The sequence below is a fragment of the Rhinolophus sinicus genome, linkage group LG11, assembly GCF_036562045.2.
Source record: "Rhinolophus sinicus isolate RSC01 linkage group LG11, ASM3656204v1, whole genome shotgun sequence".
Taxonomy (NCBI): domain Eukaryota; kingdom Metazoa; phylum Chordata; class Mammalia; order Chiroptera; family Rhinolophidae; genus Rhinolophus; species Rhinolophus sinicus.
In genome coordinates this window covers 64,113,583-64,141,338 of record NC_133760.1, presented here as the reverse complement: position 1 = coordinate 64,141,338, position 27,756 = coordinate 64,113,583, and the positions used below count along the sequence as shown (strand labels likewise).

Below are 27,756 nucleotides of genomic sequence, written 5' to 3'. Positions count from 1 at the left end.
CCACAGTCCATTGATTCTAAGACGCACATTTAATCACATTTTAACAGTTCCGGTGCTGCGGGCCACGTGGCAGTCATAACACACTCCATGACACTGTCTATGAAAGATCAAGAAAGCAGTCACAGCGAAACATGCAGCATGGGGGTCAGCAGCTTGGAAGAAAACTCCAGAGTGAAGAGGAAAGCAGTCTTGAGAAGGGCCACGTCCATGGTTTTCACAATGACGTAGAGGGTAAGAATGTGTGGAAACCCACAGACGGACAACTCGCAGAAAGTGATTCAGACCCGGGCTTATGATTAAGTTTCAAGAATATCGTAACCAATGCCCGTCACTTCAACTTTCCTTTTCAATCTATGTTCTTCCAATAAATATAAAATGGCCATTCTAATGCATTAAGAGCATTTTAGCATCAGCTTAATTGTCAAGACGATGTCTTAGTGGAACTTAAAATAACGGTGTACCTTATCATGAATGGCTTCTGAGACTTCATAAAACACAGCACTTCACGTGCAGAAGAAGGCCGTGCTATGTTCTTGAAGAAATCCTTCGGGCACAGATCCCAACCCAGCGGAAAGCCTATCACATTACACCTGCCAGCTCTAAACTTCTCCAGTCACTGACAAGGCTCTTGCAGGCCAGGCCACCAGGGCTCTGGAACATTCCCATGGCCACTTCTAGAGGCTGCGTTTCAGAAGGCGATCTCTCTCTCTCCATTAGAACATGCTCCTAGTTCATAACAGGGCAGGCAAACCATAGGCGGAGACAGCGTGACACACGTACCCCTACAAACCAAAGCACAGCTGGTAGGTTCAATTTAGACCCACCAACCTTGACAGTACCCTTTTAGTGACCATTTTCCTCTAATTTTCTACAGTGGTTTTATTTTTTAAACCTAGAAGCTGGCAACAGCATTTTTGTTGTTGTTGTTGGCGAAGTTATAAAACATAAATCATTTTAAAGAGATCTTCAAAAGGGCATGTTCTTGCACCTTGATCATTTCTAATTTTAAAATTTTATACATTACATCTAGGCATACACACGCATACATATATATGAATGAATATTTAGAGATAAAGGTACATATCAGATTGCTTGGGAACAACTTCAAAAAAGACCTGATTTCCATTGATAAACGTCCACAGACATAAAAAAAATTTTTAAGTTCTTAATTACTTTGTAATTACATATAACTATGTAACTATGACTCGACTGGTAAATATACACAGATGCAAATTCAATTCTTTATTAGAAAATGTTTTGCCCAGGTAATGGTGTTGGTATTCAAAGATGAATCGAAATGGTCTTCTCTATCCATCTGTCAATCTTGGAGATAAGAGTCCACTGCACCATTTGACAGATAAGAACACTAAGGCCCAGAGAAATAAAGAAACGTATCTGGGGGAAAAATGGCTAGACAGAAAGTTGAGACAGAAGTCAGATCTTCTCATTTCGGTCAGCAGTCCATTTTAATTTAAGTAGTCTCTATTCATTAAACAACGTCCTAGGGATTAGGTTACCCGAGACAATTAGTAGCAATTGCAGCGATGAGAAAACTGCTGTGATTGGCCCGCAGTGATGCAGGACTGACAGGTCCCAGCACACAAGCTCCCCTCACTGCCTCTCTCTAACTGCAACCACAGACTTTGACAGGCTCTGACACAGCACAACATTAGTTCCACATACGTGGGCTAAATTCTCCCTCCTACTTCAAGTTTAATGGAGAGAAAGAAAAACAAAAAGCCACCACGACCACACTGAGAACAAATGGATGAACAAGACAACCAAAATTATACGAACTATTGTGAAAGTAAATTATTACCACACCTTCACTCCATTGCCAAGGCGCCAGCCTTAGGCACAACAAGCAAACAGGAGAAAGTCTGCCTCTGACATTAGCTTGTACTGCAAAGGACCTTCGGCGACTATTAATTAAACTGTTCAAATGTCCATACTAACGTATCTGTGGTTGACATGTCATTTTCATAGGTGGTGAACACACACATATACACATTTGCGAGTATACAACATTTGCTTTTGTTTGTTTCAAGCAGAACTATGTAGAGACAGTATCTGAACCCAAATGTTGGAATCCAACGTGAGGTATTCCAAGCCCTCTCATAGGCATAAAGAAACCTTGTACAGAGGAGCCAACCTTGACCGCAAGCTATGGGAAGGTGCCAACACCTTAGCAATGCCAAAGCTCATTGTAAATTCATCAATAAAAAGTGAAATGGCATTTGGGTTTCCAAATGAACTCAACAACCCATTATAGGCCAGAAAAATTACTGTAAGAATGTTATTTTCAGCAGCATCCATTCTTTCTTTGGGAAAATGCATTCTGAGTCCCTTTGTCCAATAACGGGGACTGCCCAAGAAAGGGCAGTGACTTTGGCATGTAGCCTCTGTTACGCTCGGGCATCACAAATTAGAGGTTCAGAGCAGTCCCAACTTGTCTGCTGCCCCGGTCACACACACGCAGTAAGGGGAGGAGCTCAAGACCCTGGTTCAGGGACGTCAGGACCTCCACGCTGCTTCCACCAACCCACAGTGCTGGGCATCTATTTAATATACTTAATAAGTGTCTCAGCAACCTCTCGGGTCATACACAGGAGGGTAGGCGGCCGATCTGGACAACGGGGACATTCTCCCCCCAAATCCTGAGGCCCCTGGCTCTCTCCGGTCTGTTAAGCCCTCCCATTCCTACGCGGAAAGGCCAACTGATTCAGCTCCAGGCCGAAGCCCTCGGTAACTAACAGTCTCCCAGTTGCAGGATGAGTGACATTAAATGCAGTGCGTTTGCTATTACAGTCTCCGAAAACACCCTAGTGACACTCAGATCTGTGAAGAACCACCCGCTGCTGTTACTCAAGGTAAATCAGGGTCAAGTAGATCACATCACCCTCCCCAAAACATTCCTCTGCAGCATCCCATGTTTTAAGATAGTTGGCAATCATATGAAAAATAAAAATGCACACAGAATAATGGTAAATGTCCTAAATGGTTACGTTTGGTGATATAGTGTTAGGAAATAGCTGTTTTACTTAAGTTATTTAATGATGATTTCATTCAAGATTTCTTGTGGGTGGAATGCACGATGAATACCTTTTAGCCGTGATCTTTGTTCATTTTTCAAGAGGGCTAAATTTTGCATGAATGAGCACACCGGAAAGTTGTTCCCTGCTGTTTCCTCAACACAGAAACTACTAGTTTCTACAATGTGTGAGAAAAAAGAAAACCACATCAAACAATTTATCTAAGGGCACATGTTTTATTAATATCGATGGCTTCATAAATACTTTGGTATAAACGAAGCTTGAAAAAGAAAGTCCCTGTTAATGAGAAACAGAAGAGCAACAGGCTGAAAAACAAACTGCATCTACCTGTTATTCAGAAGGTGACAGAACAATAGCACCGTTCCTTCTAGTTCTGTGAACGCTGCATTTCGTCTCATTAAGACACAGCAATGCATTATTCCCTGCAGACCAACTTCTTAAAAAACTTGAAAATGAAAAGTATACTTTTCAAATATATCCAGCGGTGTGGTGTCACTGTACTGATACCAGACAGAGTCACACGCATGCTGCTTTGACAGAGAATGAGGTCCCTCTGCAGAGGCTCATCGCAAGTGCCCTGGGGCACCCTCCCCGGCGTCTCTGAAAGGGGCACTGAGTTCCCAAAGCTCTACTTCACCTACCTTCTGCAGAGCACCAAGCCCACATTTGCAAATAGCATAATTCATCTATAATACAAGGCCCTAAGTGCATATCGTGGGAACAAGAAAAAATATATATGCATTTGAAGATACTATTCAAAAACCTGACAAGATTTCACAAGTATTTTAACAGACTGATTGCGATAAAATGTATGTACCATAAAATTCACCTGCATAAAAGTGTACAGGTCAACAGTTTACAGGAAACTTGCTGAGTTGTACAACCATCAACACTCACTTCCCATCCCTGTAGCCAGCACTCCCACAACCCCTCACCCCAGGCAACCACTGATCCACTTTCTGTGTCTATAGATTGGCTTCTACTGGGCATTTCACAAAAATGGGATCATACACTATGTGGTCGTTTGTGACTGGCTTCTTTTATTTCGGAAAGCAAAAGTATTCTGAAGAAACTGGAGACACTCGCGGGTCATTCCATTCGTTCATTTCATTGTCAAGTGTTTCTTGAGCACCTTGTATGGGTGAAACAGATGCCATATGAGTCACAGTGGGACGGGGGTGGGGGTGGGTTGGGGGTGGCTTTCAGGTGTGAATTCTGCCCTCAAGGAGCTTACGGAAGAGGAAAGATGCTAACATAAGATAGCTACAAATAATTAATTTTCGATGTAGAAAGTAGTGACCGCCAAGTGAAAAATATAGACAAACTACCATGTCAGTTTAGAGGAAAGCAAGGTAAACAGCATCCAGAAAAGTTCTAATATCGGAAGCTCTGAGGTTTCCAAGCATAAAATCAAGCATAAAAACGCGGGGATGGAGGCATTTCCTACAGAAGCAAATGCACACTCCTAGCTTTGGTATTCCATCCATAGTTTCTCCGTGTACTCTCATCTCCCACTTAGTACCTGCATTCCAAACACATACAATTAGGTATAACTCCCAGAAATCACTGAGCCCTTTATGAGTCTAACCCCTGCATTCAGCAGTTTTTCACCCAGGAATGCCCTCCCTCCTTCTCATCACCCCCCATCTTCAATCCCATCATGTCTGATTGGTAAACGACCGTTCAGCCTTCAATATTCAGCTCAGCTGTCACCACCTGTCTCACAAAGGCAACCCTGACCTCCCCAGGCAGAGTGAGTCCTCAATTCTTTATGCTCCACGTGTATCTCCATTACAGCTCGTACTGCGTGGCTCTGTGCGTCTGTGAAACCACAGCACGTAGTACAGTGCCTGGCACACAGCCAGGATGAAGTAAGCGTTTGTGGGAATACGGGCACAGAAAACCAAGTGAAAGGCAAACAGGGTGGACGGAAAGGTTAGCAGAACCAACCTGAAGTGTGTGAAAGGTGGCAGTGAAATCACAGGCCCGAGCAGCGTGTTCAAGAAAAAGAGAAAGGGGCTTTTATTGATCCCCTGCTATGTTTCATGCAGTCTCCTTGGCAACCATGTGAAATTAGTCTCCCCATTTTATCCTGGAGGAAACTGAGATAATGTACACGAGATCACACACAACTATTACGTGACAAAAGCTTTTTCAACACGAAACACACCACTGTATGCACACGCGTACGTACGCACTTTTATGCAAAGGTAATTCGACTGCAGCCTTTCCATTGCCTACGTATTTGAAGAAACGGGTTCACTTCCTCGGGAACCCTGTTTCTAAAAGCACGTAATCTCAGAACATCGCTGCTGGTAAAGCAGAGGTGGTGATTTCGGTCGGCCTTTGCAGCCTCCATCCTGGGTCTGCTTGGCCTGGTACAAGCCACGCCTCCTGAAATACATCAGAATAAGGCTGCTGGATTGAGTATGGGGAAGGCTTTCTGTCAGCTCAATGAAAATAATTTTACTTGCATGGAGGGAAGACGGTAGTTCTCAATCAAACTATACCATGGCCTTTAAAAGTTTCAGTTCAAAATCCTATAAGCAATCATGAACAATAAAAATAAGCAATTAAAAAAAAATCATTGTTTTTAAAAGTTTACTTTGTCATTTTTGCAAAAAGATCAACATGGGTTGTGAAATAATGGCTACGTCAGTAGAGGCATAATGTTTAATAGGACAGGGGAAAAAAGGAATTAGAAGGAGCAATTTATCACTTAAATGTTTACCAGGCTTGAAAACGATTATTTTTTAATTACGCAGTTCATGTTTTTCTTTAAAAATTTTTATTTAAAAAAGTAAAATATGTCAAAGGTCAAAGAATAGTCATGAAAAGAGGATTATAACTTCTCATAACCTTACAATAAACACCCTAAAACGCTTCTGAGAAAGAATATTAAAACAACCTTTTTAGAAAATTTTATAAAGATGTCACAAAAGCAGTTTATGGGCTCAGTCTCAGGAGACTCCCAGAGAAGTCAACATGTTATTTGGAAAAATTAAAGAAAAACATTGTGTCCAATGGGTATGTGGACTGTCCCATAAAATTAAACAAAAGCTGCTCAGCCTGCCTCATTTTCCCTCCCAGAGGGAAAAACCAGAGTTGCTCAGCCTTATGTCTGCAAGTAGGCGTGTACGCAGAGGTAAAGCCAGCAGCTCTTGCTAAAAGCACAAGTTTTAAGAAGGGAAATAAGCTGAGCGCTGTTGGGAGAATTGTGTTAGAATTACATCTTGTTAAAATAATTTGTTTAAATAGGTATCAGGACAATGTTCAGAATCCATAACCTAGCTGGCTGCATTAAGAAAACAATACAAATGTTTCGGGGAAACCGTTGTTCTTCAACAGTGCTTTGATATTTTTATTTAAACCAAATCTATCCTAATTGTAGTCATTGATTTTCATAGCATTCTGTGGGTGCATCCTCAAAAATGACATAGAGCAATCAATATTTTATCTTATTTTGCTAAAGCCATGACCGCGATGTCAACAGCAAGACCAATTATATCAGAAGAATGGAGGTATCAATTGCCAACACCAATCTGACAACTGCATTGTCTTTACTGCAGTACGTGGCAGGAGGGGACGCCCTGGGCAAATGCCCGGGTGAGCTCAGCCAAGTTCTTACAGGTTTTTCTGTATCACTGTTAGTTAATGCTTAGCTATGTATGCAGAGTCTGAACACACAGGGGAGCCAGCGTCCAGGTCACCTGGCCCTCCCTACAGTGGCCAGAGGGGACTCAGGCGGTGGGTCTTCCCTGAATCCTGAACCAGAAGCCAAACCAAGCCTCCAAGTCCCCGAGTGTCCTTCCAGACACTGAAACCCTGAGGCATCAAAGAGCTGGCCCCAGGGCCTTGGGGAAGTGAGTGAGAGTAGAGGGACCACCCTGTCAGGAAGAAAGAAGTGCAACGGTTGAGTCAGAAATCGAGATCCAGCAGAACCGCCCCGTGGGAGAAGAACTGGTGAATCGCAAGCAGCTCAAGGGCCCCACAGTGTTGAAGGCAGCACAGCAGGGAGTCCCCCCAGGGGAGGCAGCCAGACCTAAGGGGCTGCTTTTCCAAGTCACAGACCTAGGCCCGGACCCACTAACCTAACCCAACCCTCCTATCCTCAAATGCCAGGGCAAAGGGACCGATGTTGAATTAACTTTGCCTCCATGGAGAAGGAAAGGGAGGAGGGAGCAAGAACTGAGTGGAGGATCCTAGAGGTGAAAATCCCAAACAGCTCAGCTCTCGCCAGAACTTGGCAAGACTACGCAGATTCTTTCTTTTCTAAACGAAATTAATAAAGTAGGAACGGGACCCAAATCTCCGCAGCAATGTTTGCAAATCAGGACCCCAACTCACAAACTTGTGATTTTTACGAGCTAGTGCTCAAGACCAAGCCTCTTCCCACAGGGCTTCAGTGGGTTTGCTACGGTTAAGACCTGAAACTGGCAAAGCACTGTATGGGCACCGTGTACCCCACACCCATGCCCAGTGGCACATACTGAAGAGAAAGGTCCCCCTTCCCCTGGTCTCTAGCTGACACGTGCACTTATACATGTCAGGCTTCCAGACCTGATTTGCTTTAGCTTTTGCATTTCGTCAACAGGTATTGAGCACCAAGCGTTGTGAAACAGTCAGTGTGATCGAGGGTCCCGAAATCAGTGGTAAACATGCCCTGCCCTTCAAGGCTCATCACCTAGCAGGAAAGACAGACAAATAAATGTGTCATTACAATATAACGACGCATGTGCTACGGGGATCAGCACTGGAGACTTAGGGATACAAAAGGAGGGTCTTCAAAAAGGTGACTGTCCTCATGAAATGATGGTGACGTGGCTCTTGGAGGAAGATAAATCACCTCAATCCCCTGAGACTTTCTTTTATCCCACTCTGACTCATCGTCCGACCTCCACAGGTCAATGTGTACCTAGAGCAAAGCCAGACCTACCACGGTGCATCACCTCAGCAAAGAGCACTCAACACCAGGCAAGGGAAGGTGCAGAGAGAAGTACCATAAAAGGTGGTCCTGAGAGGACAGTGAGGAAATAAAAGCTGCGGACTCTGAGTAAACGAGCAATTACAGCACTAGGTGACAAATGACAGGAAAAGCACATACAGGGCCCCCGCGGGAGGGGCACGTACCCCAGACATGGAGTCAGGAAAAGCTTCCTGGGTAAGTGATTTCTAGGCAGTGATGAGAACAACGAAGGAAGAATTAGCCAGAAAAAAAGACAGGAGGGGAGGTGGGGGTAGAGCTGGGGTGGACAGTGGGGAACACAGTGTTCGGACAGAAGAGAACAACACAGTCAAGACCCAAACAGGACAAGTTCAAGGGCACTCAAGAACTTCAGTGTGACCCAGAGTTCAACACAAGAAAGGCAGGTCTGGAGATGATGCAGGAGATAGACTGTGGAAGGCCTTGCTGGCTCCGTGAGAGAAATTCACATCCCCCCAAGAGGAAGAGGGAACCTCTTCTCTGTTTTCAACAGACGAATGACATGATGGGTTTCATGCTTTGAAAAGGTTATTAGGGCTGCAGTGAGACTAGACTGGGGAACGCAAAACGGAATGCAGGGACCCCAAGATGGAGGCCACGCTCGGGACACCGGGGATGGGAGAAATGATAACACTTGAAACCATAAAAATGAAAATGCAGAGCCTTGCCGTTATGCATCAAATACAGAGCAAGGCCTGTGGGGGTGCCTCTCTTGACTACGGCCACATTGGGGGTGGACCAGCACAAAATACAATAAACTCAGAAAAGAGCACGGGGTATGAAGTGGGGAGCACAGCAGCCGCACTCCCTTACTGGGCAAAGTAAGTCAGTCCCACCAACAAAATCAACACACAGGAGCTTTCAGCAGCCATCTTCGGCCCCAGCATACAAGCTCGGAGCTGTTCTAACCACCTCATGCCTTAAAGTGAGGAGACAGTTACCATTACTGTCCTGTCACGTAATTTCATGGGCCTATCCATTCGATGCTGGCTAACTGAAACCTGTATTTCAATTACACACGTGGTCCGGGAACCAGGCACCAGAGTACTGTGTTAAGCATGCTTAGCAATTCTGTGCAAAAGTCGGAGGGACCTTCCCAAACGATCCCTATGGGTTCCCAAGGCTTTTCAACAGACACTCAAGTAGTATGACAGCTGTCAACAAAGTGTCAAGTAGCCCTGGGGGCAGAACAGGCTTCAAAGGTGCACTTAAAAGCCCTTCTCGTTCCCTGGGAGCACAGATCTGGCAGATACGGAGCACTGTACGAATAACTCTGAATAAACCAGGGAGACAGAACAGGGTAAAGAGAGAAGAAATGAAATGCTGAGTCAGACCTTACTTTTTTAAAATGTTTGTTTACAAGGGAAAACATCAACAACAACAACAACCTACTATTTGGTTGACAGCTGGACGGTCAGTGGATTGATCCTGAATATCTCCTTCTTGCAGTACAAAAATGTACATTCGAAACTCTCTTGGGCAACCTATTTTAGGAGATCCGGGCCACCCAGACAGATGTTGCCCTCAAAATCTATCTAATTCCAAGAAAGGCAAACATATTATTTTACAACTGGCATCTTAATTTTAAATCACAACGAGTATTTTTATGTTTTGTAGGTCCTATCCTGTCTCATCCATTAGTGCTGCTTGTATAACCAAGGTCTGAGATTATATTTTATCAACTTGGAAGCATAATTATAAAATGTATACTTCATAGTTATTTTCTCTTTGGAGCTTATATTATTGGTGATAGCCATGATTTACTTGATGGTTATGCTCAATACCAACAGTTGGTCTAGGAGAAAACACAATCTGCTATCCCACGATGCATTTCAGTATCCAAAATTGACTGCAGCAAAAAATGGGGAGTTTCCTTCACATCCCTTCTTTCTCTATTTCCCCGTGATCACTGAAGTTACTTCCTTCCAGTTCCCGGGTACTGTATGACTCCAGGGTATCATACTTCTCATCTCCGTGTACAATGCACCTAAGAAAATCGCTGCTCCTCTCTAGAAATTTAGGAACGGGCAGGGAAGGCTGACCCACTTGGTTTTCACATTGCTTGGAAGCACTAATGCAAAGTGAATCGTGTTATAGCCGTCACAGTGCAGGAGCCTCTGACGATTTAATAAGCATCTGAGGCCAGTGATCAATGAGTTCCCTAAGAAATCAAAGGGCAGAAGTTCCCCCAGTCACAGACAACTACTGAAAGGTGTGACTCGCAAACATTTCAGAACCGACTAAGCTTCTCTCTCCATAATTCCTTTCTTCTACGGCTGCTGCTTTTTCTTTTCTGTGTGACTCCCCTTTCACCATCCCCAAATACCATGGAATATAAATTATATTGTCAATGATTTGTTGTTCCATTTTTCAGTTTTCTATGTTCTCTTCTCAATTTCAAAATAAAGTGAGTTTAAATTTGTGCTGGTTTCTCAAAAGTAAATAGAACACAAAGGGTGATGAATCAAGTGGAACAGAGGAAAGTGACCTAGATGAGGGGGGGAAAGGACGGAAGTCAAGGACTGCCACCAACAAGCCAAGCAGCCGTAGTCACCAAATGCACCCAGATCATTCCCTGCCTCTGCCACTTCCGCCTCCATCATGCAGCGGCTGTCTTCCCTATCTCCGATTTCTGATTTCCAACTCATCATTCATATATATATATATATATATATATATATATATATCTCCATATCCTCCCAAGAATTCACTTGCACCATTTCACCCTCCCTGCTCAGAAATCATCAGTTGTACCCTGCATTGCCTCAAGCAGCTGAGGGCAATCTCTCTCTCTCTCTCTCTCTCTCTCTCTCTCTCTCTCTCTCTCTCTCACATCAAAGACAAATAAAATAAAAATGCATATGGGGCCATTTGTGTTTTTTTTTCATGAAAATGACAATGGTTTTATGTAGGACTACGGTGGAAAACATTCTCAGCGTTGAGATTTATATGTTAAATATAAAAATATCAATGAGAAAATCAGTTCCACATTTTCAGCCATAAAAATGTTTATATTAATATCTGAGTTTATTTGAAAAGAAGCAACTCATGCAGATTTCTAAACTTGCATCCTGAAATTAAACAGAGCTGCTCAGTAGCCGCAGGCCCGACAGGGTAACTAACGCTTTAACATCCCCAACGAACCTTCCCACCCAGGAGACCCCGACACGAACCCTTCGTCTGAATTAATCTGGTCTGTGTACTGACTCTACCAGCAACGTCTTCAACCCCAACACTCCGTCCCATCTCTTATCCTCAAGGTTTGGCTCAAGTCACTTCCCCTGACCATCTTTCTTGGAATTCCTGAGGACCTATTTCTTATATATTCTATCTCACGTACATATTCGTTCATCTACTCAAAAACACAGTGAGCCAGTAAAGGGAACTAATCCAGTTCTGATTTCCTACACTATGATGTTAACTACTCTCTGACCAAACAGTTTCTTGAAGTCAAAGAGCAGCGCCATGCTCATGATACTTGTTGACCGACGGAACAAACAGTATGAGGGCAGCCATCCATTAAATGAAGACTGTTCAATGGATTTCTTTTTAAGAACAGACTATACTGACTAGAGAATTTTATTTAAATCGACAGTGTATCCATTTCTTCCTTTTGGGAACTGTCAGGAAAATGATCTGTTCCAGCACACACACAAGAGTGCAGAGCTGTGATAGTGGCACCCACAAGGTTTCATATATTAAGTCGGAACCTAATACCGCAACTCCCTTCAGTTCTTGTAACATTTGTAACACGAGTCAAAGGAAGGAGCACAGTTTGTTTACTGTGAACTCCTCCTATGGAGTTATGTCTCAATGAACCCTAAAGAGCTGCTTAAAAATGACTAGGAAGGCCCGATTCTGGGGGCGGTACAGAGAACTTAGAGCAGAATCCGTTTCCCTAAACTGGCTGTTTCCTTCAGGCTGTGCCATTTCCTGCTCCAATTGGTTTCCTGAAATTTGTTAAGGACCCCAAATACTTAGTGATCTCAGTGATGTACTTAACACGAACTGGGACATCTATCTTATTTTTCACAATGACAAGAAATGCACAGAGTAACTTGCACAGTGAGGGTAATAAAAAAAAGTAAGCTCATAAGCTCATCTGTCTTTTTTTCCAGATTCATCATTCTCATCTGGTTGCTAGTGGCTTACGAAACTAACAACTGGCCTCCTAATATCACCTCCTGCCTGGTTTGTCATATAGATTTGGGGACAGTTTCCTCAACCTGACCTCACCATACGCCAGGAAAACGAAAGGATCAGGGCGGAAAGGAAAAAGCAATATCCAACATTGACTTTTTAAAATCAAAAGGTGCAAGATGTTAATGAAAAGGTTCAGTTTATACTAACTATGTGCAATGGTATCCTCTTATGTCAGCCTTAAAAAAAAACACACTCCTGCTGTAAAAGCAAACCAATATAGTTGAAATAACACATTGCACACAAAGAATCTGAGGCAGCCAGGACATAGTTAATTTCTTTAAAGCACATTCATTTATTAAAGTGGCATTACAATCTGCTGTGTGTCATATCGTATATTATTTTGCCTGAACAGCTTTACATGCAAATACTTATTGCAACGACTCATTGATCTGGTTCAAGGTTTGGCAAAAAAAATAGTTTCAGTAAAGTCTTTAGGGGAACTCACTTTCTTATAGAATAAATTATATTCTCAAAACTATGTATATGATAAAACTTAGGTCCTATATACAAAAACCCTAGGGTTCTCAGTCCAAATACACTGCCCTATAGTCACACGTTTGAATGAATAGCCTAGGGCTGATATGAATTAGTCCTGTGAGGAAGAAAGTATCTTAGTAAACATTAAAAATTCAATTCACATTTAATATATAATGCACTTGACACTGAAAAATATAGAAAAGGCTGGTCACACTTCTATCAATGTATTTTTGTAGACTTGAGAAATTATGTCATAACACATCTAAATTATAAATCTTAAGAAATCTATTACTGAGTACTAACAAAATCCCAGATGAGACAAATGCATGAGAACATAAACTTTGAGGCCTTCTACTTTTGTAAATATATTATTCACAAAGAATAACAAAGAATAAATCTTTGTTAATTTGCACAATCATAGTCTAATTGCATTCTTAACCTGAAGGCAAGATCATTTCCAAACAGCATGGCAAATCTTTGTTCTTTTCTTGGGTTAGGTTGGAATGGGTAAGGGAAACACCCATTAAAAGAACCTACGCCGTGAGCCTGGTTGAGCCTTCGTCACACCACGGTGCAGACTGAATTTGCATGGCGCGAGAGGGTACACAGGTGTTCCCCAGCTACTCTGAGTCTAAGGGATTAATACCTCACAGGTTAGGAAGCTGCGCTACAGAATGAGGGGATAGTATAGCTCGGGGAAATATTCCCTGATGTTGCCATTTACCCACAATCCTGTGGGAGCAGGGATGTGGAAAAGGCAAGAAACAAGATTTACAAAGACACAAAGCCAGCTAGCTCCACACCCTCAGTCACCACATCATTAAAATCATCTGGTGAAGCTCACCCTGCCAAGCACTGATACCGTCTAAACTAGAGCTGGGCAACAGAGCCGTCTGTGATGATGAAAATGCCCTACATCTGCTCTGTCCAATACGGCAGCCACCAGCCACACGTGACTGAGCACTGAAATGTGGCTAGTGCAACTGAGGAGCGGAAATTTTTAAATTGTGTTTCATCTGAATTCATTTTCATTTAAACCTTCAGGCCACATGTGACCAGTGGCTACCATGGAAAAAGTGTAGCTCGAGCCTGGCCACCCAAACACAAGGTGACATTCAAAGAGTTTTCAGGCTGGTCATTGACCAAGAGTCCGTCAGCCATGTCAAACCTAGAAAAGGAAGGGATGGATTCCTCAGCGTAGCCAGAGCTTCTCACAATGCCAGTGCCGTGCTCTGCAGGCTGTGTCTGAGTGTTGGGAGAAAGCCTCCCCACCCACACCCTCTCTCTCAAAGTATTAGGTTAAGAAGCCAACCTAAGAAGGAAAACACTGCCTCTCCTTCGACTCACTCCTGAGTGCGAGCCAACATGGGAAAAGGCTAGAAGGGCCAACAAGCACTTAGAGATAGAAGATTCTTTCCTGAACTCAAGCAGAAGATCACTAAAAGACAGCTCTTTCCCTCCAATTGGTTTCTGGCACGTCCTTTCTGCAAACAAAACAAGGTGTCATTCGAACTACAATAAAACACAGTTGTTAACAGTATTTTCTCTGGAGTCAAAAACTTGAATTCAACTTTCTCCTCCACTGCTTTCCAGCCGTGCGTGACTGTGGGCAAAATATATAATCACTTGAAGCCTCAGTTTCCTTCGATGTGAAATGGTTTAATAACAGTACTTTCCTCATAAGGTTGTAAGGATTAAATGAGATAAGACATAGGAAGGATTTAGGAGAGTACCTGGTATATAATAAACACTATTTAAATATTATTTATCACTATGTCATCATTATTTCATTATCATCATCCTCTCTCCTTAGGATGGTAAGTAAAAAACAAATCTACCTAGAACAAATCATATTTTAGGTCAAATTCCAATTTTAAACATATCCATATATCAAAAGAAGATGTTGGAAAAGTAGAAAGGACCAGTCATGGTGACTCAGAGGCTAAGGGAAGGTTCGAATTATATTCCATGTACCATGGAGAGCCATCCATGGGATGTGACATGAACTAACGTATTATTTTATAAAGATTTGCGGAGGCCCCTGTGTGCACGGCAAAGTGTAAGCACACAAGAGTGAAAGTAGGCAGCCAGTTAAGCGGTTCTGCAGAAGACAAGGCCCAGAGATGCTGGTTCTCTGCACTGCAGCTGCAGACAGACCTGAAAGCCCATATTCAGACGTGTTTTAGAGACATGTCTGACAAGACTGGCTAACGGCCTAACGGAAGGAACACAGAAAAGAGGAAACAAGGATGAATCCCTGTGCCATTTACTGGGAAAGGTGGAGAGCAGAAGCAACTCTGGAGAAGAAAAAGGTTTGTTTAGGCTGTATCAGGCTGAAGCTCTCCAAGTGGAGATTTTCAACTAGGCAGTCGTCTAAGTTGAGTTTCGGGGAGAGGTCAGGGCTAGAGCCATAATTTGGGGAGTCACGGGCATCTACATAATGATTCAGAAAGCACACAATTAGACGATTACTTAGTGGAAATCAGCAAAGAACACTAGACTGGGATGCAAGTGAGGAAAACCAAGAGTATGGCCCAGAAGCCAAAGAAAGGACTGGCAGCAAGGATGCAGGAGCTAGATGAGGAAAAAAAAGTCCCAAAGACTGTTTGATAGCAGATTCATTCCAATTTTAGTGCAAAACGTTTTAAAAGAAACCCTGATCCCGGTATCTAACATTCCCTATGAGAAGCGGAGCATCCAAACGACAAAAGACAGAAGGGCAGAAGAACCTGACTATCGATTGAATGTTTTCACCACTTGCAACTTTTCTACTAAAAATCTAAAATGACCCCAATAAATTTAAAAAAATAAAAATAAATAAATAAATAAAAATCTAAAATTAAAATTCTGTAATACCTGCGGCACCGTAAGCACCAGAATACCGCTGAGACTTCGATGGAGAGGTTTCCTTCATACGATCGATCACATTTTCCGAAAGCTGAAAAAGCAACATCAAAATAAAATCAATTATAAAAGGACTAGAAAGGAAAAAGTACAATAGCATCCAAGCAATTTAATGATCCATATCAATATGTCTAACGAACGGCCTAAAGAAATTAGGCTAAATGTAAGCTATAAAACTAAACGCAAGTAAGAACAGTTTTAAGATTCCAAGATGCACCCCACAGCACCACTTCTTTACATCTTCTAATGCACTGTTCATGGCTCATTATAAATAACTTCATTTTACACTGTTTGCTAAATTGTAATCTCTGAGAAAATGTAAACCATCAGAACTCCTGCGACTTTCCTCCCCTAATCCTACAAATTAATTCATGCAACAGGCCTTAGCTCCTTCCTTCCCTCTAGTCCCAAGGGAAATGGTGTCCCTCCCTCCCTCCCACTCAAGACAAACCATAAACAATGGGTCTTTCAACATATTTTATTATGCACCAACTATGTGCCAGGAACGAGGCTGGACTTTAGGTATTCAATAGTCATCAAGTTGCTGAACGTGGAGAAGAAACAGACAATCATCTAAATACAATTTAAATATAATGTGAAGGGTGCCACTCAAATCAGTCAGCCTGTGATGGAAAGGCAGGACATCTAGCTGGGCTGCGGGAGTGGGGCTGCGAAGGATGAATAGGAGTTAGGAAGAGCAGTAGGATAAGAGTACTCCGAAGGAAAGACAAGAAGGCATAATGAGAAACAGGGCTTGCGACCATTGGACATCAAGTGGAGATAAACAAGGAACTGGCAATAGGGTGGGGGCTCTGAGGGTAACTCAGGCCTGGAGATTTGAGAGTCATCAGCAACCACCCCCCCGCCATACCCTCCCAGTTCTATCACATCATCCTTTTCGGCACTTACCACTGCCTGATGCTTTGTTTACTCTCTGTCTTTCACACTAGAAAGCAAGCTCCAGAAACACAGGGATGTGGCTGTCCTATCTACTACTTTATTCCCAGAGCCTCAATAAGCCTGGTTAACTGAATGAATGGATAAATAAAGGAATGAAACGATATGAATGAATAAAAGAATGGCTAAAGCAGGGAGCTGGAGAGGGAGGGGGCTTAGTGAAAGAGAAGGTGGAGAGAGAAGTAAGATTTTAGAGTTTGAATATCTTAGTAAGCTCTTCTAGTAAAGGAGTTTAAACTTGATCCTGGGGGCAAATGGGCACTGCTGAAGGATTTTCAGCAGGGTAATGACACAACCAGACTTACTTTAAGAAAGATCACTCTAGCTCCAGTGTATAGGACAGATTGGAGGGGGGACAAAAACAGAAGCAGGACCCCTGAAGGAGGTTCAAGGAACAATTAAGAAGCCATTAAGCATATGTCCCCACAAAGCCATGCACAGAAATGTTCATGGCAGCATTATTCATAAAAGCAAGAGTGGAAACAAACAAATGTCCATCTACTGGTGAATGGATAAACAAAACAGCACATATCCGTACCATGGAATACAATTCAGCAATAAAAGAAATGAAGCTCTGGTATATGACACAACATACATAAACCTGTAACACAATTAAAGTGAAGGAAGCCAGACACAAAAGGCCTCATATAATTTCATTTATATAAACTGCCCAGAAAAGGCAAGTCTGTCTAGACAGAAAGTAGATAAGTGGTTGCCTAAGGCTGGGGTGGGAGTCGGGATTAATGGTAAACAGGCACGAGTAAGTCTATTGGGGTGAAGAAAACGTTCTACAGCTGGATTGTGGTGATGCTTGTACAACTCAGTGCATTTATGAGAAAGTGTTGCATACAGAAAACAGGTGAATTTTGTAATATGTAAATTATAGCGCCATAAAGTTGTTTCAAAAGAAACGATTAAGGTAATCCAGGGAGAACACACTCAAAAGATATTTAGGATTCAACATAGCTAACGTTCACTGATTATTACCTGCGTATTACGTGCCAGGCACTACACTAAACTAAGCACTTCACTCATTTAACCCTTAACAATCCTGTAAGATACATACTTTTGTTATCACCATTGTAGACGTGAGGAAACAGAAGCACAGACAGATTAAATTACTTGCCCTGGATTTTACAGTTCATCAGTACTGAAGCCAGGATTCAAACCCAGAAAGTCTGAGTTTCAAGGTCACATTCAGGCACCCCCTTTTCATGCCAGACTAAGTGTCTGACTAGATGTAGGAGGGAAGCAGAACTCCTCAAGGATGCCCAGGTGTCCGGGTCAAGTAACTGGGTGATCCCCCCCCAAATCCTCAAGGACCTTCTTGAATCTCCTCTTCCTTCACTCACCACAATCTGGCTTGTAACCCTATACATCAGTGAAAGTGTGCTGATAAAAGGCAGCACAGACCAAACAAATGAACTTTTATGTTTATATGAATATAAATAAGCATATAGTAACAAAGCACCTAATTTACATGGATGCCCTTTAGTGCCTACCGTCTTTGCTCACTCTCCTATCCCAGAAACCCTTCCCTTGGCTTTTCTGACCTCACCTCCCACAGTCCTGGCCACCCTAGGACTCTGGCCACATCTTATCTCTTTTGCAGACACCGCCAGCCCTGCCCACCCTTAATGCTGGAGGGCCCCACATTCTTCTTTGCCTTATTTTCTTCTCACTCCAGTGCTCTTGTCAGTACTCTCTATTCCTGTGATTTTCAACTGCTGTTGAAAAATTAATGAATTCTAAATTCATTATCTCCAACTCAAGACCTATGTCCCACACGCCAAGCCTGTACATGGGTCCGCCTAGTGGGCACCTCCAAGCACCTTGCACCAAACATGTCCCAGACTGAATTCACGTTTGCTAGAATCTCCTTCCTCTTGCCTGATCTCATTAAGGACACCACTTCCATCCAGGTCCCTAAATCAAAATAGATGACAGCCCTCGACTCTTCTCTCTCCCTCATTCTCTTCGCCACGACTTACTTCCTCTACCTCTTCTCCCATCGTGTTTTCCCTACCGGAATTCATGGCACCATCAGTAATTCTCCTAAAATGCAAATCTGATTATGGAATGAACTATCTGCTTCAGATCCTTCAATAGTTACCTTCTGTTGACAGGAACATCCCAATTCTTTTGCCTGGCACTCAAGACATCACGTGGTGACGGCCTAACTCTCCGACCCCAACTTCCATAGCTTTGCCGTAACCCTTCGTACCCTGTTCTCCAGCTACACCTGCTACTTGCCATCGCTTTGTCTACACTGCCTTCACCCGACCCCTTGGGAGGGAATCACCTTTCAAAGTCCAGTTCAAACACCCCAAAGCCTTCTCTCACCAAGCCAGCTCCCCATTCCATTCCGATTCTGCCCCATCGCACCTTGCGTAAACCTCCAATATGGCCCTCCAGTGGTAGAACAAGTATTTGCTTTTCCGCCTTTCCACAAAATTGTGAGTTCCTATATATTAGTGAGTCGTTCATTCAAAAAACGTTTCCTAGGCCAAGCACTAACTGAGGCCCTTCAGATACGTCAGTGAACAAAACAGTCTGTACATCTCAGGATGAACAGTGACTTACATCTCAGGACACAAACCAGCATGGAGGTGAGACAGTAAAGGGAGAGAGAGCAACTCAAAAGTTGTGACCTTTGAACGAAAAACCCACGATTCCTTTCTTAGAAGAGAAGTGAGGTTAGAAAGGAGAGTGCCCAAGGGCTTTCTGTTTGAAAATGCCAGGGCCCAGTGCATCTTTTCTAACAACTGACAGCCACTGAGATTGTTGCGGAAACTCACCCGCAAAGCTGAGCTATATCTTAGGAAGAACCCTTTGACTCCAGTCCTCTCAATTTACAAGGGAGAAAAAGAGATGCGGATAATATCCAGTTCCTGCTGCCATCAGGACAAGTGTGACCCCCAGTCTCTAGTCCAGTGCTTTCTCTACTAAACAATAAACTCCTTCAATTCCCACTTGATAAAATAAAAATATTATCACTTTCTCTTAAGAAAAGCATATGAGCCTTAAGTTTTAGAATTTTAAACCTATTTTAATTGATATATAATGTATATAAAGTTCATTCAATACAAAATGTACTACATTATATATATCAATATAGTAAGCTATACTACATATTTTATATTACATCACATAGTATCATATATGCTATGTATTCTATACTATTATATACACTATGTTACATATCTAATTTATCTTTAAACCTAATATATATAAATCTAATTTGACAAATATTTTAATTTATATTTCTATATTTCAGGTCAAAGTCAAAAGAAATCTAACTACACTACATATATTTCTTTTACCTAATCAGAAGTGAATGTGTTTGCTAAAAATCAAGTATTAGCTATAAACCCTCACCTATACTGGAGATAGGCGATCCGTACTTCCAAATACCACTCACCAAAATTCATGCCTTGCCATTGTCTATTGCTGCTTTCCAAATGAATACAGAAAGTCCTTCCAATCCGTAAAGCAGCCTCACAAGTGTTATTCTTTAAGAGTAAAGCAAAAAGCTGGCGCAGAATAGAGGAAAAAGCCCTGGTTGCCTACTACTGTGTTTCCCCAAAAATAAGATGGGGTCTTGTGTTAAGTTTTGCTCCAAAGACGCATTAGGGCTTATGTTCCAGGGATGTCCTCCTAAAAAGTCATGCTAGGGCTTATTTTCCGGTTAGGTCTTATTTTCGGGGAGACACGGTAGCTCTCAACCTTAGAGAACTCAGCTCGATGGTCCTCACTTTCCTTCCCTGAAAACTGAAAATACCACATAGCCGTGGAGTTATAGGAAGGGTTACGGATGTATCATAAACTGTAACCTGCCACACAAATATGTGGTAGAGTTATTACTAATTGAGCTCCGGCCATTGGGACGTCAACAGATCCTTCATCTTGCTTCACTGTCATCAGCTCAGCCCGAGTTTGTCCTGAGCTCCTTGCCCACACGGTGTAGCCACTGCCAGGTACGGCGGCCTAAGTCCCGGGACGAGTACATAAAGTGCTCTGGGTCCCTATCTGTGCTCTTCAGGTAGTGAAAGTGCCACGTCCCTTTCAATCTAATCACGAATTGTTTCTTGTTAACTTTGTATGTCTTTTTGTGGCTTATCTGAGGCCCCAAAACTTGTTACTCCATGTCAAATTCTAACATCAACTCGACACACCTCCCCATGCGGTCTTTGGTTGTATCTCAGTAAATGTATAAGCACGTCCTCCAAAGGAGCACAGTTCACTGTTTGAGTTGATGAACGTACTGTCGGGTTGCCTTCTGAGAGCCAACCTTTTGTTGTCGTAGGTCTTGCAGTCATTCGGAAGTGCATTCTCAGGCCCTCCCAAAGGAGCGCCCCTGGCAGCCTACGTGGCAACTGCTTACTGTAAGCGCCAGCCCCAGTCCACTCACAGTTGTCGCCGCAACACATCAGCTGTGCTATCCTTGGTACCTCAAGGGAATACCCGCTGAGCCGACCTTCGAGCTGCAGGACTTAGAGCTGTCAGACTAAGTTCGAGCCTGCACACTCACCTGGATCTCCTCTGTAAACTGTGGTTCTCACTTGTGAAGCAGCTGACAAGATTTAGAGATGCTGGCCAGGGGTTATATACACAATCTGTAGCTGTAGAATAACTTGTGACGCAAAATGACACAAAAAGGGGGTCAAAAGTACAACATAAGTTTCTGCAAGGGCTGGCTAAGAAACTTCCGTGTAAGAAGCAACTTCTTTAGGAAACCTCTTTCCTTAAACAGAGTGCTTCTCATGAAAAGTTTTTCCTATCTAAAGAGCTTCAGCTACTATACCTGGTTTCCAAACATCTCTGGACTCTCCATCAAGGCAATTACTAAGTGTAATTTACAGAAATTATTTGTAACAAAGACTGGTGAAATACCCCCTCCCACACACATTAATGCTAGAATTATGCCCTGATGTCCATGGATTCAGGAGTCTCTGGATAATTCAATTGTCTTCAAAACTATCTGCTGATTGCACTGTTCTGGGCAGAGTCCACAGCTTACAGATTCACAGCAGTCAGTGAACTAACGGAAGAAGCCCTTGGCTCAAATCTAAGGGAGAACCAAGAGAAGCGGGCCTGCCAGCAGAGCAGAGTTCAATGCACTGACTTGGATTATCCACCCTATTCTCTGCCTCTCCTCCCAACGTAAGTCAGTAGGGCTTGCCAATTTTCGGTTTGTACAACTCACCACAGCAGCATGTGCTCCAGAGAAGAGGAAAAGATGTGTGTCATCTCTCGCCCCGCCACTCAGCTCTTCCCACCCTCCTTGGTCGGTTTTATCTAAAATTAGCACAAATACATCACCCACCAACCCAGAATCCAGCATTTTCTCCGAAACAAAAGACTGGCTGACATGGAAAAAAATAACGGATTTCTACTTCAAGGAACAGAGTAACAGGAAGAGAACTCCTTTTAAGTTGCCCTTTTCTATAATAAGATGTAGAGTTAGAGCCACAGGAGACAGAAACAATTCAGACCCTCAACCTCCATCACACTTTTGCCTCTTCTTCTTCCAGATGTGTCTTATCCAATTGATTAAAGTACTCAGACCCATTTTTCACATGTGGTGTTCCTTCCATGTAGCATAGGTCATCATCTATGAGAGTACAGGGGTACCTCAGTTTCCGAACGTTAATCCACGAGTTCTGAAACGTGCAAAAACAGCCGACAGCTAGGCCTCAGGATCTTGCACTCAGCGGAAGCCGCGTGACAAGTTCAACTTCTGAGTAGTGTTCGAAAACCAAAGCATTTACGGCATTCATAAACCAAAATGTTCGTCAACAGAGACGTTCGAAAACCGAGGTACCACTGTACTGGTTTTCTTTTCAACTACCATTTTAAGACATAGGCTCCAAAAATTGTCATTATTATTTGGAAGAAATTATTCCCAAATACTTCCTTATTGGCATGGGGGAGAGGGGTCTGCCATATATATATTAGCATATACATATATATGTGTATATATATACACACACATATACATACATACATAATGTAATTTTTGGCCTACTTTGTAGTTTGTCAGTTGTATTTCTTTGCATTTGTTATTCATGAAAAACATGAACTTCTACTGTCTATAAAGCCCAGAAGGCTGAACATGGTTACAACCAAGGATTCGTGGACTCTAAAGTGGAAAGAGGCAATCATCTACCAGTTAACTAAATTACCCGGACAGCATTCCTCAACCCTCCCAACGAATGACTGCATTTGTAGCCTCTATTCATGTATTCTCTCAGGACCCTCAACATCCCACACTAAATAATCCCATCCTTTAGGGGCTCTCAACTGCCAGTGCTTCTCAAAGCACTAGCTATATTCCATGTAAGTATCCATAGTACCTTAACTGGCTCCTGTGAATTTCAGCTTGCAACTTCAAGGACAGTGCAGAGAAGAGCTTATGCCTGGAAAGCATGATAAATATTACTTTGAAAATGATACTCATTGAAGTTGACATTTGCTCTGGAGGAGTTCACTCACAGCTTTGACGTTTCAGATAAACTTGTAAGACAGAGTGGAAGGCATACCTTCCAAGCAGGCACAGCAGGTGCTCAGAAAAATCCTATTAAGCACACGTAATATGAATAATGAAAATGCTTGGTCTTTCTATCGCAAGACATTGGAGAAGAGGGCAAAGCAAGAAGGCGGCCTTTTATCCAACCCATGAGTTCAGATTCAAAGTTAGAATTGGGTGTAAATATACAGGTTATGTTATGAAAGTGGGGGAAAGCTATCAATTGCTAAGGGTAGAGGAGAAAACACAAGACCTTACAAATACCATGATAATGACACCGAGTAGGTGAGAAGAAACCTTAAACTTAAAATTGTAAGTAGGTCCTGTAATTGCTAGCTACTGAGGACCAGAGCAAGAAAAATCTGGAAAAACATGATTAAAAAATGCAGCCCAGTTACTGAAAGTCTTATGTTGCTTACTGTTACTCTTTGCATATTAAGATAAATGAAGATGAACTTATTGTCCTTATCAGTGGAACACAGAATTCGTTCTCCAGCCGTGAGTTAAGTCTGTTGAATCACTGGTACATGCTCATTTGTTACGAATGATGACATGTTAGACAACGGGTAAAATTTGGAAAGTTTTCCTCAGTCCAGTTGAACTACCCGACTGCAATTCAACACTGATGTTTGGGCCTCAGCAGCACATTTTAATCAATTGAGCTAAAAACAGGGGGCTTACTTCTGATACTGAGAGTGTTTCTTATCCTTCCCCGTGCCTCAAAGGGAGCAAGATGACTGTTCCAAGCTAAGTAAAATATACAGATTAGCTGAAACACATCTAAAAACGCCTAGACAAAAATCACACAGGAATCAGGTGCAGAACTCAGGACTCCCATTTCCCAATCCACACCTCTTTAGGTATGACTGTGGGAGCGCAAAATGCTTTTATTTTTATCTATTAAGTTAATGTAAGTTTACTTATCCACTCCCTTGAATAGCTCTAATTAACAGCTGCTACTCATATAAATACAAACGCTCTCAAAGTACTAGACACTGTGTCAGATGCTGACACACACGTCAAGTTCTCTCAAGTAGTTCTGAATACGCAAGTATCGCAAGTAGACTGCATTATCCAGATATACTGAACAGGGAAACACAATCAAAAGTGACTTGTCCAGGGCCACTAGTGAGAGCAGAGCTAGGACCAAACCGGGTCTGCCTGGTTCTGAAGCACTTGTTCTTTCTACTCCACTACATGGAACTTCCAAAGAATCTTAGAACATTCGATGTGGAAGGAACCCTAAAATAACAGCTGCCTCTTATTAAAAATCTACAGTGTGGCACGTGCTTTAAATACTTTACCGCCTCTTCTTACCACAAGAGAAGTAATGGTATTCCCCTTTAAGGATAAGGATATATGATCAGTGACTTGTATAGGCCTCAGGCTGGTAATTGCCTAAGCTGAGATTTAAACAGGTCTATTTAACTCTAAGTTGATGCTCTTTTGACCATGACCTCAAAGAAATCACAATGACCCGAGTACTCAACAATTCAACGGCATGCCATTTTTAAAGGACACTGCAATGAGCTGAGTATGACTACATGAAACTTACAGTGCCACCAGACTCACAGAATGTCACAACTGGAAAAGATTAGAGATCTGAGTGATGTACTCAAGCCCCATCATTTTGTAGATGAGAAAGCTGAAGCTCAGAGAGATTGCAAATCATCCTTGAAAAGGAAGGATTGGAAGCAACAGGGAACAGTGCAAGGGCATTCCAGGTGAAGGGTATATACTGAAAAAAAAAAATAAAAAAGAGCACAGAGGTCAAAATGAGCACGCTGCATGCTGGAACTGTAATATGGTATAGATCACATGTATACCACAAGAGAGAAAAAAAATAAAGAATACTTCCATTAAGATGAGTGGCCAAAGGACATAGCTTCTTTTGTAAAAAAAAACAAAAAAACAAAAACAAAAAAAAAACAAAAAGGGAAAAAAAAGTTTTTTAGCAAACCTTTCCATTTTAATACACTATCTGTCCCTATTATCATACTTCTCCTATTTAACCTTATCTAATATTTGATATGAATCTCTGTGCAGTGGCTAACTTCTCTTTTAATTTTGTCTGCTGTCATACTGTATCTGTCATACTACTAGAATATGACAACATGGATTTATCCACTTTTCTAGCCAATGTCTTCTCACTTAAAATTCGTTTTGGTTTTTCTTACTTTTATTTCTTTTTCACCCTCTGGTTTGGAACAAAGCCTAACGAAAGGCAAGATTAAACACATCTCTACATAAAACTCAGAGTTTACAATGATTTTTATTTTACTCCAAAGAGTATCAACTAAAGCACAACGCAAAGAATGCACCCTCAGACATTTTATTACAAAATGTGGTACTACCATTAACACGATATAAAGAAATGCTGCTCAAAGACCAAAAATTGAGTTCAACAGTCTGAGTTTCTATAAAGAAAACTTTAATAAATTCTTGTCAAGGGAACAGTTTCAGAGTAAAAAGTATTTTTAAACACTTCAAATAGTTAAGTTTTATTTCCTAGTAACAAGTGCTAAAAATAATTTACACATATAAATTTACTTAATGCTGGTTGTGTAGTAACAGAGAAAAAAATATATAAACTATTATAAGACTTTCAGAAGTCAAAGTGCGTTATTTACTAGATTCAGGCATACTTCCAAAAATGGGAGGCTCCAAATTCAAGTGCAGAGAGGAGTGTGTTAATGAAGTTTAGTGCTGGGATACTGACACCCCGGGAAAAATCAAGTTTTCAGTTTATGTATCACGCACAGTCAGGGGACATTTCAAATTTTTCCACAATGTCTCAGTTGGAACTGACTGCATTACTTCTAGATGGCTGAAAAAAATGCAATCCTATCTCAAGCCGTATCAGGCTGGCAGACACCAGTCATAAAGCAACTGGGCCTACTCCAAAACTTAGGCGCGGCAGGCCACGGAGGAGGTGCCTGCGAAAGACAAGATGTCCAGTAAAAGCGAAGGGCAGAGAAGCCAGAAGTCACCTGAGGCAGGCCAGAAAAGTCTGTGAGGGGAGGTGGTGGGTGGGTGGGTGCATGTTGGGGGAATAGGTGGTACGAGAGGAAGAATAGTAACTGACAGAGAGCAGATCAAGTGCTAATTAAAATCCCAACTCACCACACCAGAGGTGATGAGAGCAGTGCAAAAGCAGGGTTTGGGTCCTGAAGCCAGGAGAAACGAAACAAGTCCCATTTCACAGATGGGCACAGTGAGGCAGGGGTTTCGAATCAAGTTCCACAACTAGTGAGCGATACAGTCAAGACTAGACTGTGAGCGTTTGGAGAGTCCAATCACCCTGGCGACCCCCACTACCCAGCTGTGCTCAGCACTTGGCACACAACCAGGAAATCTCTCAATGAAATGTCCCAAGTCTTGAAATTTCAAGCTTCTTTGCAGAGAACTCGGCTTCGCATCGGACAATACTTGGGGGTCCAGGTAGGGGTAACCGGGCTGTGTGGATCCCGGGAAGGTCGTAGGTTTGGGATCCGAGTGTGAGTGCTGACCCTCCACCCGCCCACTGTCACTCACCCGGATGCCCTTCACCACGGTGATGTTCTCATTCTCATCCGCCTCGAAGGTGACCCGGCGGGTGCTGGCGGTCCCGCCCATGGCTTCTTCTGTCCCCGCAGAGACCTAGCGTGGACCCACGAGCACCTCAGGCCCCACGCGCACACACGCGCGTGGACGTGCCCGGACTTTTTCCTCGCACAGCGGGTGCAAGGCCACGACCCCAAGAAGCAAGGAGAAGGCGCGGGTGCTGAGCTCCCTCCTCCTCCGGTCACGCTCCACAATAAGATGCCTTCGGTTGGTGGGAGATACAAAGGGCCCGCCTCTACTGCTTAGCGGTGCCCGGATTGGTTGCCCCGGACCCGGATACTATGACAACAGGTGGTATTTGACAAGGTTTCCGGAACTCCCAAGGCATACTGGGAATTGTAGTCTCCATCTGGCGCCAAGGGTGATGGGACATTCTCGTCTTAATCCGTGGGCACAAGAGGAGCGTGGCATTCTGGGAGTTGTGGTCTGGACTACTGGAAAGGCTTCTAATGGGACAACTTGCCATAAAGTTCATTCATTTAACGAAACATGCGTTGAAGATAGTATTCTAGAAATTTAGGCTAGTGAGTTAAAAAATTCTCTCTCTCGTTCTCTCTCTCTCACCCTCCCTTCCTCCCTCCCTCTCTCTCCTCACACTTTAATGAGATGTACTGTCCTAGTGCATTTCTAGATTCTATAAATAAATCCCTCAAGCAAAATTTCGCATTTCTTTATGTTAGTCTTAGCCCCGCTCCCCCAAAATAAAACACTGCATTTGGCCTATAGCTTTATCTCATGAACTATGAACTGTTTAATTTCTTTTTGTGAAGTAAAATTTTAAATATTATAGTTTTCAAATTAGCATGTAAGAAAACAGAAAATAAATTATTTACAAGCATACAGAGCACTTTTTTGTGTCTCCTTTCACTTCAGTTACATAAGCTAGTTAGGCCTTAATACCAATGAGGCAGAGAAAAGTTAAATGGTTGGCAAAGATGGCATAAATTAGTGGAGGAATTAAAACCACATCAGACAAAGTTGAGAAAATCTATTTTGGAAAGTTTCCATTTCACCTCTATAAGACCAGTACATAATTTTCAAGTTAT

The 27,756-nt window shown here is 42.6% G+C and overlaps 1 protein-coding gene across 6 annotated transcripts in view; it reads right to left on the bottom strand.

Moving 5' to 3' along the window:
* The window catches only part of CHCHD3 (coiled-coil-helix-coiled-coil-helix domain containing 3), a 250,368-nt gene extending 223,458 nt beyond the window's left edge, over positions 1 to 26,910 (bottom strand). For 3 of the 6 annotated variants that reach the window (XM_019751017.2, XM_074315354.1, XM_074315355.1), the window contains exons 1-2: positions 26,642 to 26,910; positions 15,574 to 15,655 (exon numbers count right to left, since the gene is read on the bottom strand). In XM_019751017.2, coding sequence (XP_019606576.1) covers positions 15,574 to 15,655; positions 26,642 to 26,722 — 163 coding nt within the window. In that variant the 5' untranslated portion in view covers positions 26,723 to 26,910. The remainder of the gene's footprint in view (positions 1 to 15,573; positions 15,656 to 26,641) is intronic. The other 3 variants (XM_019751007.2, XM_019751025.2, XM_019751032.2) reach the window with 1 other exon arrangement.
* Positions 26,911 to 27,756: the final 846 nt, after the last annotated feature.